The 14719-nt window shown below is 60.7% G+C and overlaps 1 protein-coding gene across 6 annotated transcripts; it reads left to right on the top strand.

The window, feature by feature from the left end:
* The first annotated feature begins 105 nt into the window (after nucleotides 1-105).
* Nucleotides 106-11762, top strand: SUOX (sulfite oxidase). Of its 6 annotated transcripts, none has more exons than XM_030554779.1 (4): nucleotides 106-1219; nucleotides 6881-6947; nucleotides 8019-8190; nucleotides 8803-11762. In XM_030554779.1, exons 2-4 carry the CDS (start codon nucleotides 6892-6894, stop codon nucleotides 10243-10245), a joined length of 1671 nt encoding a protein of 556 aa, XP_030410639.1. In that variant the 5' UTR covers nucleotides 106-1219; nucleotides 6881-6891; the 3' UTR covers nucleotides 10246-11762. The 6 variants fall into 6 exon arrangements, with proteins under 6 accessions (XP_030410639.1, XP_030410637.1, XP_030410636.1 ...); XM_030554777.1 differs by lacking the exon at nucleotides 106-1219 and adding an exon at nucleotides 2857-3251; XM_030554776.1 differs by lacking the exon at nucleotides 106-1219 and adding an exon at nucleotides 2858-3241.
* The last annotated feature ends 2957 nt before the right edge of the window (nucleotides 11763-14719 follow it).

Below are 14719 nucleotides of genomic sequence, written 5' to 3'. Positions count from 1 at the left end.
CCGGGAAACGGGGCTCGCGTTGTCTGTTACCCTGCAGGCCAAGTGGCTAGTCTGGCTCACTTCAGAATGGGGGTGTCCCTCCGTCCGGGGGGTGGGGGGGGGCACTGAGCAGCAAACCTAGGGAGCTCCAAGTGGGACATGGGCCTGGGAGTCTGTGTTAGAGACGGGGTGAAGGAGAATGGGACCTGCCTTCCTTCCTGGCCTGGGAAAGGCGGCTGTCCTGTTTGCTGCCCCTTCCCCCTTTGTCTGTCTAGCAGGGGCTGGAGGTGGGGAGGAGTCTGGGACACTGGAAGGACTCAGCTCCCCCCCAAGGAAGAGGAACCTTGAGGTCCCTGTCGGCTCCACCTGCAGGTTCTCCTTGCATCAAATCACAGGCCAGTCTGCGTCCTCTCTGGACACTGGGGGGGGTCACTGCTCACAGGGGGTGTCTTCCGCTTCTCAGCCCCCCGCCTGCCCCAGCTGGTTCCACTGGGGGGTCAGACCGGCCCCCAGCCTGCCTGCGCACAGCCCCTGCCTATGTCATGTCACACACTCGGCTCCCCTTCTGCCCCAGCTGGTTCCGCTGGGGGGTCAGACAGGCACCCAGGCTGCCTGCGCACAGCCCCTGCCTATGTCGTGTCACACACTCGGCTCCACGCCTGAGGGCCTGTGAACACCAGCTCTCCCGGGCCAAGCAGCAGCAGCATTTTTATGGTGTCTGTCCCCAGCGCTTGGGCCTGCTGGGCTGCATGGGAAGCCCCTGGTGCAGTCCGGGAATAGCTGGTCCCAGCTGCTCGTAGCAGGAACCGGTGTCTTCCACAGGGGCTGCCTGTTTGGATGGTCTCCCCTGGGGCTTAATGGGCCGTAGCAGGTTCCAGACCAGTCCTGGGGCCCTGCCCAGATGCAGGGGGAAACTAGGGCCGGAGTCACTTGCCTCTGGTTCCGAGTCGCCCTTGGGTGTGTTGCGACCTGCCGAGGATCCTTGATGCACTGTTTCCGCTGGCACTAGCTGCTGGCTTTTCTTAGGTGCCTCGGAGGCTACCGGGGCCACAGGCTGAACTTTGCCTCTTGTGAGCAGGGGCAAAGGGAATCTCGCACGTCCCCCTGCACCTGGTCTCTGCATGAGCCACCTGCGGTGCTCTCGGTCCCGGCCCCTTCGCCGGTTCAGTCGTGACGGCCCCTTGGGGGGTGGTGCTGCTGCTCTGACTGCCCCCCGCGCGGGAGCTCCTGCCTTGCTGAGGTGAGGATGCTGCCCTGGGCGTGTGTTGGGGTGGGAGGGTGGCTTTGAAGTGGGATCTCTCCAAGGGGGAGCTGTGATGCCCTCCCTCAGCACTAGCCAAACTAGAGCCCCAGCGTCTTCAGGAAGCAGCTCCTGGCCCTGTCTCGTCTCGTATTGTCTGGGTCAAATTGAGCTGAAGCAGAGACAGCTAGGCAGGGGAAGCATCAGGCAGCCCGGGGGGAGGGGGAGGAATTGCTCGGGAAGTGGCTGGGGGGCTGTTAGCTTTTCCCAGTCCCCCTTGCTGAGTTGGGCTGTGCGTGGGGGGCCCTTAGGGCCAGGAGGCCTTTGGGAGGGCTGAAGGGTGACTTGGCCTTGTGGGTATTTGGTTCTTTCCTTCTCTGACCCCTGCAGTGATGTGACACGTAACTTCCCCCTTGTTGGAGATTTCAGGCTGCACTTGTAACGTACGGGGGCGGGGGGGCGGCTCTGTCCTTGCTGGAAAGACTTCTTCTGCTCGGTGGAGAGACTCCACTGACCTGTGTGACAGCCACGAGCCTCCACCCCACTGGCTGCTGGCAAAGCCGGGACGCCCCAAGCCTGTGTCCCCACCCCTCTTGCAGGAGTGGGGGTGGTTTTCTGGCTAAATCCCTGGACCAAATGGAGACACTGCAGCTTTTGAAAGCCCCTCCTGCCCCCCCAATCCTGCTTGCCTTTTTTTCTGATCAATTTTTTTGCTTTGAGAAAGCTCCTCCGTCGCATAACATAACAATCATGGTAACAGAATTCAGCTGCTGATTTACCAATGTATTTAATGTAAGTAAAAAAAAACACCAGTGTATTAAATGGAGCTGCTGTTTGGTTGTGTCTGAAGGTAACTTGTGGGGGGGCTGCGTGAATCTGGGGGATGGGTTCTCAGAACCTGCTCTCACCCTCAGCTCTGGCTCCTCTTCTCTGGCTGGGGGCAGGGCATGGGATTGTTTCTAAACCCTAAGCCAGCCAGGCTGTCGATTTGTGAAAATCTGCTGCCTCTCAGCCTCTGTCCACAGACCCCAGGGACAGAGGTGGGGGAACAGCTGCCATTTTAACTTGCCTATCCTGGGCCTCCCCATCTGTGCTGGTGGCCGGCCAGTGAGGCAAAGGGGAATGACCCTGGGTGCCCAAAGGGAGCTCCCCTGCCTGTGAGCCCAGCTCCCCCAGCGAGGGGGCACTGAGCCCAGTGGGGTGAGGATGCCCCATGGCTGTTGCAGAGATGCTCCCCCATCCTTCCTCCTCCGCCCCCCCCCCCCCACGTCCTTTCAGGATGGGGGTGCCTGGAGCACAGGTCAGGCTTGTCCTTTGCCCAGCTGGTCAGCAGAGGGTGCAGCTGAGCAGCCTGTAAGCCAAAGCTCATGGCTGGCAGGGCCGGGCCTGGCCTGGCACCGGCTTAGGGGCGGTCACTGGATTTGTCGAGGTGCCGTTGGATGGGGGCGAGCACCCTCTGCTCCCACACTGGCCTGGTCTGAGCCCAGCACCTGCCTGCACCTGCTTTGAGGTGGATTCCTGGGCTGGGGCGTGCTCCCCCCATGCCCAGCGAGCACAGGTGGCTGCCCCTCTGGGGGGTGATAGACCAGGGGGTTCAGCCAGGCCACCTGATGCCCCCGCCGAGGGGGTGGGGGTGTGACTGGCAGGAAACTGGCTCTAGCCTGCGGCCAGGCCAGGCTACGGACGTGCTTCTCGGGACCTGAGAGATGTGAGGTTAACGCTGGAGGGGACGGGCCTGTCTGATGGGCACCAGCTCTTCAGGTTGGAGGTGGTCAAGCAGCCTCTTTCCTGGGCTCTAGCCACCTCTGCTCTGAACTCCCCTTCCCTGGGGGTGACTGCCCAGTGCACCCGGTCCCTGTTGATAAATGGAGCAAGTGGCTGCCTCTCTGCCCATCTGCCCCTGCCTGATAAGAGCTGGGCTGATGACACCGCCCCCAGGTGCAGAGTTAAATCAACAAGTGCCAGGAGGGGTCAGCTTGGGTCCTGGGAGGCGAGGGAGCTTGTGACTTCTCTGCGGCTGGGGTGAGTCCAGGTCAGAAGCAGGGGGCAAGTCCTGTGCAGCCACGGGCCTGAGGCTGGGCGTGATTGGTACCTGCCTGGCAGCCTTAGCACGGGGCTGAGGAGCTTGTCCTAGGGCAGGGGCTGAGATTCACGATGGGGGCCCTAGGGCTGTGCCTTCCCAAGGGCAGCCAGTGCCAGCAGAGCCCCCTGCCCTGTTCTGCCTGGCTGGTTCTCACGGGCTGGTGCCAGGAGGGAGGGAGGGGCTGGGCCTCAGAAAAGGAAGCAAACGGGACTGTAATTAGCTGATTCCTGGCCAAGGTTTTGCAGGCCCAGCATGGGGTGGGGGGAAGGGAAGGGTGATGGCTTTGCACCTACTCACCAGTGTGGTAACAAGCGGGGGCCCTGGGCTGCCCCCTCAGCAGGGCCTGAGGCTCGGCATACTAGGCGTTTGACAAACTTGGCAAGGCACCTTCTTGCAGCTCTTCTCTTCCTGTGTGCGCCGGGGGGGGGGGGGGAGTTTGGAGACTAGGGGGGAGGTGGAAATAGAATCTGCTCTTTCCCAGCTCTCACCTGCACTGTGCCACACTCAGAAGCGCTCTCAGGCAGCGAGCGCTGGCCGAGGCTGGGTGCTGCCCCGAGCTTGGGCAGGGCAAGGGGGCCCCAGAAGGCTAGTTCTGCTCGATGGCTGGCTGGGAACAGCTGTCCCTATGCAGCTACCCACTCCCCCCACCTCCCCTGCATGAAGACTTTCCTCGGGCTGCAGAAGCCATTCACTTGCAGGTGGGGTGGGGGGTGCAGGTTCTAGGGTAGCTGCTCCCCACACGGCTGGGGTTGAGCGAGGGAATTGCTGCCCCTTTCCAGCTGCTGGGGGGGTTCCTGGGTGTGAACTGCACTGGCAGGGGTATGGCCCCAGGAGAGACGGCTGATGGAGTCTTGCACTGAGAGGTCATGGGTTCAAAGCCAGCTGACGGTAGCTTGCCAGAGTTTGCTCCTGTTTCGTGGCCATGCTGGGTCTGTCTCTGGTTTCCGGGGTTGTATCTACACAGCAAAATGTGTCTCTACAACTGGCAATAACTAGCCCCATCCCCCTCCTTCCTCTGGGGTCTGGGGCTGTACAGGGACTGGTCTGGTTCCAAGTTGAAGTTAGAGCAGTCTCAGGGCTGCTCTAATGTACCCTGCTGGGATGTGCAGCACAGCTATAGGGTGGAGCCCTCTATCCCAGGGCTAGTATATCGCCCTTCTCCAAGCTCTATGCCTATGACAGAACCCCCTGGGCAGGGGCAGGGGCAGGGGGCTGTAAGTACCTTGATGCTGTTGCAGCAGGGTCCCAGGTCCTTAGCCCAGGGCAAGCTCCTGCATTACATTCCCAGCGACGAGCAGCCCCGGGGCGGGGGCGGGGGCAGGATTAGGCTGTAGGTGAATGTCAGTGGGATATTTCATGGGGCGGAGATGGTACCCGCCTCCGCTCCCTCGTGTAGCCGCAGGGTGACCAGACAACCAGTGTGATGGGGCTGGGGGGTAATAGGAGCCTTTATAAGAAAAAGACCCCAAAATCAGCCCTGTCCCTATTAACGCCCCCCCCGGGGGCCGGGGCTCAGGGTGACGGGCCCGCCCCTCGCCTCTTGCGTGGGAACCAGGAGGCACGTGCTGCGCCTGCTGCAGGCCCCGCCCCCCGCCGGGCCTCGCCTCCCGAGCGCGGCCTCTGGCCCTTTAAATCGCCGCTTCCCCCCTCCAGGGGGCGGGGTTCGGCTCCACCCCTGATGTCACTCGCCGAGGCCACGCCCTCCCCTGCCTTAAAGGCGCAGGCTCGGGGCAGGGGGCGGGTGACGGGCGCGGTGACGTTCCTTCCCCGCGCTCACAGGTGGGAGAGGCGGGGCGCATGGGGGGCTCGTGGGGTAATTGCGGGCGGCTGCACTGGGGGCTTGTGGAGGGTTGTAGGGGGGTGCAGAGGGTTGCTTGGGGGGGGTGTCTGAGGGCTGGGGGGTACATGGAGGGGAGCTCTGGGGGGGGTGCCTGAGGGCTCGTGGGGGGTTTCAAGGGGGGTGCCGGGTGTGTGTGTGTAGAGGGTTGCACTGGGGGGAGGGTGCTCGGGGTGTGTGCCTGGGGGTATATGGAGGGTTGCAGTGAGGGAAGGGTGCTCTTGGGGTGTGTGCCTGGGGGCTGGGGGGCTCATGGAGGGTTGCAGGGGGGGGTGCCGTGTGTGTGTGTGTAGAGGGTTGCACTGGGGGGAGGGTGCTCTAGGGGTGTGTGCCTGGGGGGTATATGGAGGGTTGTGCTCGGGGGGTGTTGGGGGGGGTGTTCTGGGACTCCCTGGAGCCCCAGCTGTACATTGTTCCTTCCCTAGTGGGCACCAAGGAGCATCTGGGGGCGGGGCAGTACATGGTTCCCTTCTCCCACCTGTTCTGGGTGCCCCCAGGCAGGGTCCGCACAGGGATTTACACCCCACTTTGTGCCCCTGCTTCTTCCTCCATGTGCCCAGTTGTATGGGGTGCCTGGTCCCCAAGCATTTGGGAGTCTCCAGGAGATCAAACTGCCTGGGGCTTCAAACTCTCATGCCATCCCCCAACTGGCTGATGGGAGCAGGGGCCCCATGAGTGTTGGCGGGGATGGTTCCGGGGGGGTGACTCTATCTGGACTGCTCGGGTCCAAATTCCGCTGTGCTCCCGGTCCCTCCTCCCCCATCTGACTTGCAGCTGGTGAATCTTTAGTGGTTATTTTCCTTTTGAGGGGCAAGCCCAGCTCTGACTCTGGCCGATCCAAGCAGCTGCCTGCAGCCCGGTTTCTCTTTCATCCCGTTCACAAAGTCGCTGTCGCAGTGACTAGATCCCAGGGCTGGGGCAGCTGCATCCAGCCAGGAGTTTGGGCAGGTTCCTAAATCAGTTGGATCCTGTGGTGCCGGATGCCCAGAACTGGGTGTTGACTTGTCCACCTGCCTCGTCCCCATCCTGACAAGGATCTGTGTGTTCGCCCCCCGGGGGCTGTTTGAACACAGGGTTAAGGGCGGGGTGGTGGTAAATCCAGACTGGCTCTCGCTGTTGGTCTGTGCTGCGCCATGGTCCCTCCCCTGGGGGCTTGGAATGGAAGAGCAAGACCCAGCTGGGGAATAGGCGCCGCTACCATCCCCCGGGATTTCGAATCCCTCCCTTGTCACTAAGGCGAGGGGAACAGTTGAGAGCAAGTTCCCCGCACACCCCCCAGGCTCAGAAAATCAGGCCTGAACAGTCTAGGAAAATGCAGCCCGAGCGGCTGCATCGGGCAGGGCCTAAGCCAGGAGCTCTGCCAAGGGCTTGGCTGCCCGTTCCGGCCACTGGCTAAATGTCCTGCCTTCCTGAACGGTGGTTCCGCTCTGCGCCCAGCTTCTCCGGTGCGGGTGGGAGGATCAGCCCGAGCCAGCCGCATCCTGCCCCGGTCCCTTTGCTGACTGTTCTGGGGGCTCCGGCTAGGACATGGCTCCTGGCCGCTGGGCTCAGGTTTGAGCTGGGACCCCCCGGCAGAGCTATGCTCATCGCTGTGCAGGGACCCCAGATCCCACCTGCGAGGCGGAAGCTGCTGTGTGTGTCACCCCCAGAGGGACTGGTCCTGCCTTGCCTGCTCGGGTGTCTCGGGTTCGTGGGTTGGGGACAAGGTCGTTTATCTCTTGTTCTTTCGCTCCCTGCACAGGTCTGGCGGAGATGCTGCTGCTCAGACCCATTGTGAGAGGACCCTGGGTCCTCCAGAGAACACCTAGGTATGAGAGAGAGTTCAGAAATCACTACAACCCCCCTGCTGCTCCCGCACTGGGCCCCCCAACACCACTCCGCTGGTGAACCTCAACCCTGCCCTGCAGCCCCCTGCCTCCCGCAGTTCTGCCGGTGTCCCTCACGGCCCAGCCCTGGGCTCCCTCCGGCTCTGCCAGTGTCCCTCACTCCTGACCCACAGTCCCTGCTAGCCCAGCCCTGGGCTCCCCTCCCCAGCTCTGCTGGTGCCCCTCACTCCTGAGTCACAGCCCCTGTCAGCCCAGCCCTGGGCTCCCCTCCCCAGCTCTGCTGGTGCCCCTCACTCCTGAGTCACAGCCCCCTGAGATCGCAAGGGGAAAAGGGGAGGAGGGAGCTAGTGTGAATTTCCTTTGGGATTCCCTTTAGGGCAGCTGCCGCTTTGACACCTTGCCAGGATTTTGCAGAATCACTCAGCGGCTCTAATCTGATCTGGGTTGTAATCTAATCTCTGCGGTCCCCCTGCAGCCAGCTCGCAGCCCAAGCCACAGGGGTTTTATCTGGCGGGGGAGATCCCTTTATGGCTCTGTGGCTGGCGTTATCTTATCAGACCTGTGGCAGGGGAACACTGGGTTAATGTTCCACCAGCTGCTGGACTGGGAGGGAGCCCATGGACCGGCTGCCGAAAGCTGCTCCCAAAGGGAACCCATCACGGGCCAGACGGCGCTCGGGGCTGGAGGCTGAAATGCAGCCACCTCTGGGGTGGCAGGCGGTGGCTGTTTAACAGTCGCCTAGCAAAGGAAGTGAACAGGACTCCTGGGTCGGGCTGAAATTACAGGTGGTGTTTTAGGGAGGCAGAATGTCATTAGCTGGGTTGGAAGCAGGCCAGGAAGGCAGGGGAGGGGGAGAGGACCCCTTGCTGAGCCCCACCCTGCAGCACAGCGCCCCTTAGTGCCACAGTGGGGTCAGCCCTGTGGAGAGAGCGCCCCCTGCTGCACAGCCAGTAGATGGCAGGCGAGCAGCACTGGTGCCCAGAGTGTCCCGTAGATGGCAGGGAGGTCGCTGGGGGATTTTTGCCCTCACTGGAGTCCTGGTTTCTCCCCCAGATTGGTAGCTGTAGCCTGGGGGTCCCACCCACAAGCCTGTGCTGCCTGGACCCCCTCCCGCACTCATGGCACCTGCAGCCCAGGCGATGGCAGCTGGAGATGGAAGGTCACTGCCATGGGGGCTCTGCTGGGCCTGGGCACAGGCTTGGCCTACGGAGATCACCGCAGACGGGTGAGGAAGGAGCTGGGACCGGCATCATGGGGTCGGCGGCTCTCCGGTGCCTCCGTGGAGGGGGAGGGGCCCGTGCTGTGGGGAGAGGGGTGGAAACAGTGGGTGGGGAGGGAGAGGGGGCTGGTGCTCAGCTCTCTGCCTCAGGGCACGAAGGTGGCTTGAGAGCTGGATGGGCACCTTGGGGAAGGAAGCATGGTCTAGTGGTCAGAGCTGGGGGGACTGGGAACCAGGATTCCTGGGTTCTCTCCCCAGCCTGGGAGGCGAGTAGGATATAGTGGTTAGAGTGGGGGGGGGGCTTAGGAACCAAGACTCCTGGGTTCTCTCCCTGGCCCCGGGAGGGGAGTGAGATCTAGGGGTTAGAGGGGGGGGGCTGGGAGCCAGGACTCCTGGGTTCTCTCTCCAGCTCTGGGAGGGGAGTGGGATCTAGTGGTTAGAGCGGGGAGAGAGGATTGGGAACCAGGACTCCTGGTTCTGCTCCCATTTCTGCCCCTGATGTGCTGCATAGCCTGGGGTGCATCCCTTCTCCCCCAAGGTGGGTGAGGGGTGGGCCCTCAGAGGCCTGCGGTGGATGTTGGCAGACGCACACTCGAGCCCCTCTCCTCATCCCTGCAGGCGGCGGAGGCCGAGCCGAAGGCCGAGGCCACGCCTGGGGTGCCATACCCTGTGTTCACCCGCCAGGAGGTGGGGCAGCACCGCAGCCTGGCTGAGCGGGTCTGGGTGACCTACGGAGGCGAAGTCTTCGACATCACTGACTTTGTGGAGCTGCATCCGGGGGGCAAGAGCAAGATCCTGCTAGCAGCGGGGGGCGCCCTGGAGCCCTTCTGGGCCATGTACGCCGTGCACAGCCAGGAGCATGTGCTAGAGATTCTGCAGGCCTACAAGGTGGGGGAGCTGAGCCCTGAGGAGCAGAGCCAGCCCAGCCAGGGGGACCCCTACTCCGGGGACCCCCCTCGGCACCCCGCCCTCAAAGTCAACAGCCTCAAGCCCTTCAACGCGGAGCCGCCAGCCGAGCTGCTGACCGAGAACTACCTGACGCCCAACCAGCTGTTCTTCAAACGCAACCACCTGCCGGTGCCGGCCGTGGACCCCGCCAGCTACCGGCTGCAGCTGGAGGGGCCGGGGGGCCGGGTGCTGGCGCTCTCTCTGCCTGAGCTCAAACGCCGCTTTCCCAAGCATGAGGTGACGGTGACCCTGCAGTGCGCCGGGAACCGCCGGTCAGAGATGAGCCGCGTCCGGCAGGTGAAGGGGCTGGAGTGGGGGGTGGCAGCCATCAGCACAGCCCGCTGGGGTGGCGTCCGGCTCCGGGATGTCCTGGCGCACGCCGGCTACGCGGAGGAGGAGGAGGCCGAGGAGCAGCACGTCTGTTTCGAGGGCCTGGATAAGGACCTGAGTGGGGTGGCCTACGGTGCCTCCATCCCCTACCGCACGGCCATGGGCCGCGAGGCCGACGTGCTGCTGGCCTACGAGATGAACGGCGAGGAGCTGCCGCGGGACCACGGCTACCCACTGCGGGTGGTGGTGCCGGGCGTGGTGGGCGCCCGCAGCGTTAAGTGGCTGGGTCGGGTCTCTGTGAGCCGGGAGGAGAGCCCAAGCCACTGGCAGCGGAATGACTACAAGGGCTTCTCGCCCGCCGTGGACTGGGACACGGTGGATTTCACCACAGCGCCCGCCATCCAGGAGCTGCCTGTCCAGTCGGCCATCACGGAGCCCACGCCGGGGGCTGCTGTCCCGCCCGGGGAGCTGACAGTCAAGGGCTATGCCTGGAGCGGGGGCGGGCGTGGCGTGGTGCGCGTGGACGTCTCGTTAGACGGCGGCCGGACGTGGCGCGTGGCCGAGCTGATGGGCGAGGAGCAGCGGCCGGGCCGGGCCTGGGCCTGGCGCCTGTGGCAGCTCACGGCCCCTGTCCCCCCCGACGCCGCAGAGCTGAACATCGTCTGCAAGGCCGTGGATGCCAGCTACAATGTGCAGCCTGACACGGTGGAGCCCATCTGGAACCTGCGGGGAGTGCTGAGCAATGCCTGGCACCGCGTCCGCGTCACCGTGCCTGAGGATTAACGGGGGAGGAGGGTGTCAGGTCCCGGCCGCTCAGTGGCCACCAATGGTCTGCGGAAGCACGGGGGGGAGGGCAGGGGAGACATGCAGCCCTCCCCAGTGCCCTCTGCCCCCTCCCCGGATGGATCGAGATGGGTGGCTGAGTCGGGGAGGGAGTCCCTGAAACGGATCCACCCAGCCCCAAGGGGGGAGCTTGGAGAGGACGATTTAGGGACAGCCCCTCCCGCCTCTCCAGGGCTCCCTTCCCGTGGGCCTGGCCTGGGAACGATCCTCTCTTGGGAGGGGTCTGATGAGCAGCGACCCCCAGGGAGGAGGCCGGGGGACAGCCAGGCTGGCCCCAGGGTGAGCTAGGAGCCGGGGCTGTGGCCCTTGGTGAAATGAGTTTGGTGGGTCTCAGCCTAGTTCCCACGAGGGTGGGGGAGGGGGGCCTTAGCACTGAAATACCATTCCCGCTCGCCCCAAGTGTCCCCTCGATGGCGAGCCCCCCTCTCCCCCCTCCCCCCCCCGCTGGACTGGCCTGCAGGGACGGAGCTTATTCCAGGGGCAGGGAGAGGAAGCAGTTCCTGGCCTGGGGCCAGGATGGCAGTGCCCAGTTCTCCCGCTGGTGCCGTTGTTCTTGCCCACGTCCCCCCACATTAACCCAGAGTAAAATCCTCTCCTCCTTCTGGCAGCTGTCCCCTTCTCCCCATCTGCCCTTAGTGCCCGTGCCAGCCTGTGCTCCTCCGCCTGCCTTCAGCACGACGTGCTTTCTGGTTCGGAGCCCGTTCATCCTCTGCTCCCCGGCGCTGCCCCCGCACTCACCTCCCTCCTGCCGCGTAGCTGGCCTGTTCGCCAACCGATCCACCGCGTCTCGGCCTGAGCCCTTCCTCTGCTCGGGGCAAACACCTCGGCTCTTCCCGTCCCATCCCTGGTGCTGTTCTGGGCCGGGCCAAAGTCTGATTGCTTTACAGCTGCAGCGAAGTGTCAGACGCAGGCAGCTGTAAAGATTGTGCCGTGTTTATGGACTCGTCTCGTTAATTTACAGGGCAGCTAGCTACCCACCGAGGCTTTGCGAGGTTAACTGTTGCCTGGGGTCAGGCTGAGGATAAAACCCTGGTGGAAGTCAGGGGTCCCTGATCTGAGTTCTCCTCACAGCAGGAGCTGAGCATGAGTCTGACGAGCTCATGTCCGGGCATGGGAATGATCTGACTTCTAAACAGATCAAACCACCCCAGCCATGCTGCCTAGCCTGGCTCTGCTGGTGCCATCTGCCTTGAGCTGGGATCAAGCGGCGGGTGAGAGGATTTTCCTCTGATTCCCCCCACTAGGAAAATGCTACATAAATGTCCCCTGTGCTGTGGTCAATATCAGTCTGCTGAGATGTTAAAAGCCGTACGCTGGCTGGGGATTCTCCACCAGGATGTGCGGCTTCCACAGAGTTCAACTTTTTTCCCCCAGGAAAATTTCAGGGTTTTTTCCCCTGACACTTCTCAATTTTCTGTTGAGAAAATTTTTAAATAAAATCTTTTGTCTGAGGCTGATCTGACTCTGAGCCGTCTGGTTTGTCGAGCTCTACTGCAATGGTTCCTTGCAGGTTAGTTCAGCGTTAATCTGCTCCCAGGTGAGCACTGCCTCCTGGTGGTTGTGATTTTGGTGCCTTGTCCCCCATTCTCTGTGGCCCAGCTACCTCAGAACTACTAACCAGGGCATGTGACCAATTGCTGAAATCAGCCTCTGGACCAGATGCCTGGAGAGTAGCTAATGGGATGCTGGTTTTTAAAAAAGGCTCCAGCAGCAATCCTGGCAATTACAGGCCAGTAAGTCTAACATCAGTAGCAGGCAAATTGGTTGAAACTATAGTAATCTTTGTCTGATAATTCTGTTCTTTAACATGATATGTTGGGGAAGAGTCAACATGGTTTCTGTAAAGGGAAATCATGCCTCACCAATCTACTAGAATTCTTTGAGGGGGTCAACAAATGTGTTGATACACTGTACTTGGACTTTCAGAAAGCCCTTGCCAAGGCCCCTCACCAAAGGATCTTAGGCAAAGTCGGGAGTCATGAGACAAGAGGGAAGGTGCTCTCACAGGTCTGTAACAGGTTAAACAGTGAAACACAGGGTAGGACTAAAGGGTCAGTTTTGATAGTGGAGAAAGGTCAATAGCAGGGTCCCCCAAGGATCTGTACTGGGACCAGCACTGTTCAAAATATTCATAAAATGATCTGGAACAAGGCGTAAACAGTGAGGTGGCAAAGTTTGCAGCTGCTACACCATGACTCAAGCTAGTTAAGTCCAAAGCTGACCACAAATTGTTACAAAGGGCTCTCGGAAGCCTCTGAGGCACTGGCTAGGCAAGAAAATGGCAGATACAATTCAGTGACGATAAACGCAAAGTGATGCACAGTGGAAAACACAATCCCAACTCTACATATAAAATGATGGGGTCTAAATTAGCTCTTACCATTCAAGGCAGAGATCTTGGAATCACCGTGGATAGTTCTCTGAAAACATCCACTCAGTGTGCAGCGGCCGTCAAAAAAGCAAACAGAACATTAGCACAGGGGATAGATAATACTAACAGAAAATATTATGCCACCGTCTAAATTCAGGGTAGGTCCACATGTTGCATACTGCATGCAGCTCTGATTGATCCAGCTCAAAAAAAAAAATAAAAAGACATATTAGAAAAGGTTCAGAGAAGGGCAACAAAACTGCTTAGGGGAATGGAACAGCTTCCCGCTGAGGAGAGATTAAAAAGACTGGGACTGTTCTGCTTGGAAAAGAAGTGACTGTGGAGGGATATGAGAGAGGTCTATAAAATCAGGACTGGGGTGGAGAAAGGGGAAAAGGACGTGTTATTTACCCCTTCACATTGCACAAGAACCAGAGTCACTCAATAAAATTAATAGGCAGCAGGTTTAAAAATAAACAAGGAAGTATTTTTTCACACAACACAGTCAACCTGTGGAACTCCTTGCCAGGGGACGTGGTGAAGGCCAAAGTATAACCGGGTCAAACAAGAACTGGATAAGTTCATGGAGGATGGGTTCATCAATGGCTATCGGGGATGCAACCCCAGGCTGTGGGTGTCCCTCGGCCTCTGACTGTCAGAAGCTGGGACTGGACGACAGGGGATGGATCACACACTAAGTGCCCTGTTCTGTTCATTCCCTGAGTCACCTGGCACTGGCCACAATTGGAAGACAGGAGACTGGGCTAGATGGACCATTGATGTGATCTAGTATGGCCGTTCTCATGTACACCTCCCAAGATGCACCATGGTCACCCCCTGCTTGAGTCGCGTGGTGCATCATGGGAGGTGTAGTCCATCTGGGGAGCTTGTCCCATAGAGGAGAATGGGGTACAAGGCACCCAGACTACCCCTCCCTTGGGGCACTGCAGCAGCTGAGGTGGGACATGGCTCAGTGGCGAAACGCGATGGCTTAGTGTTTCCAGGTTGAGATGTTTCAGAACTTTCCGTTCCACAATTTATTTATTTTTTATATATATATTTCAGCTTTTTGGTCTGATTCGGGATACAAACAACTTGTCAAAATCACAGAATTTGCATGGGCTCAGGTCTAATCAAAGCAGAAAGTGGGGATTCCCCCCCACCCCCTGGCCATCCCCAGAACCAGTTCTTCAGCTGTTGGTGCCGCTTGTCTCCCCAGTGCCCTCACTCCTGGCTCCCTTGCCCTGGCATGAGGCTGCAATGTCTTGCCAGCCTCCGGGGAACGTAGCCATCTTTAAATCCGGCTCCCTGGGAGATCGGACTTGCATGCTGGGCCCCTCAGCTTTCTCCACCTAAGTGCAGGTTTTGCAGCCAACTTTGCCAAGTGCAGGCTTGGCCGGCAACAGGCCAGAAAACTCCCAGCTCCCTCTAGCCTCCTCCCAGCCTTTCCAGCCCTGGCTAACCAACACAGGCAGACGCACGGCTATGCAGCCAGCCCCAGGCCATTCCCCTCGATTGGGGCTGGTGAAGTGCTTCTCACTCAGCCCTGTCACAGTCCTGCTGGGCACAGCTCTGCCTGGCGCCTGCCCCTGCCACGTTTTGCTCCCTGCGACGGTGTAAGGGCTTGTGAATTTGGGGCTGGGGGAATGAGACCCCAGGGGCTCTCTGTGGTGGGGTGCAGGGACGCCGCCTCGCGGATTACAGGATCCACGGGGACGGGAGCTTTGAAGGCTGGTTGTCATGTAGCATGAGAGCTGCAGGTGGTTTGGGCAGAGGGCTCCTTCCCCCCGGCATAGCTGAAGGAAGCTGCTGGTGCAGGAGAAGTTTAGGCTCTTCCCTCTCCTCCTGGAAGCCCGGGGAGCCCGTCACCCAGAGTCTGTCTCTAACTCACTGCTGATCTCTGAGCCGTGCCCAGACAACGCTGTGTTGGGCACGTTTCTCGGTGCGGGTTGAACCGGCTGCGTCCAGCCCCGCAGGCCTGGCTGTTACATATTGAGCAGCCGGCGCACGTGCATTTTAATAAACCTCCCTGGCTAGTGGGCT

This window comes from Gopherus evgoodei, chromosome 3 (genome assembly GCF_007399415.2).
Source record: "Gopherus evgoodei ecotype Sinaloan lineage chromosome 3, rGopEvg1_v1.p, whole genome shotgun sequence".
Taxonomy (NCBI): Eukaryota; Metazoa; Chordata; order Testudines; family Testudinidae; genus Gopherus; species Gopherus evgoodei.
This window is presented reverse-complemented; position numbering and strand designations above follow the sequence as displayed.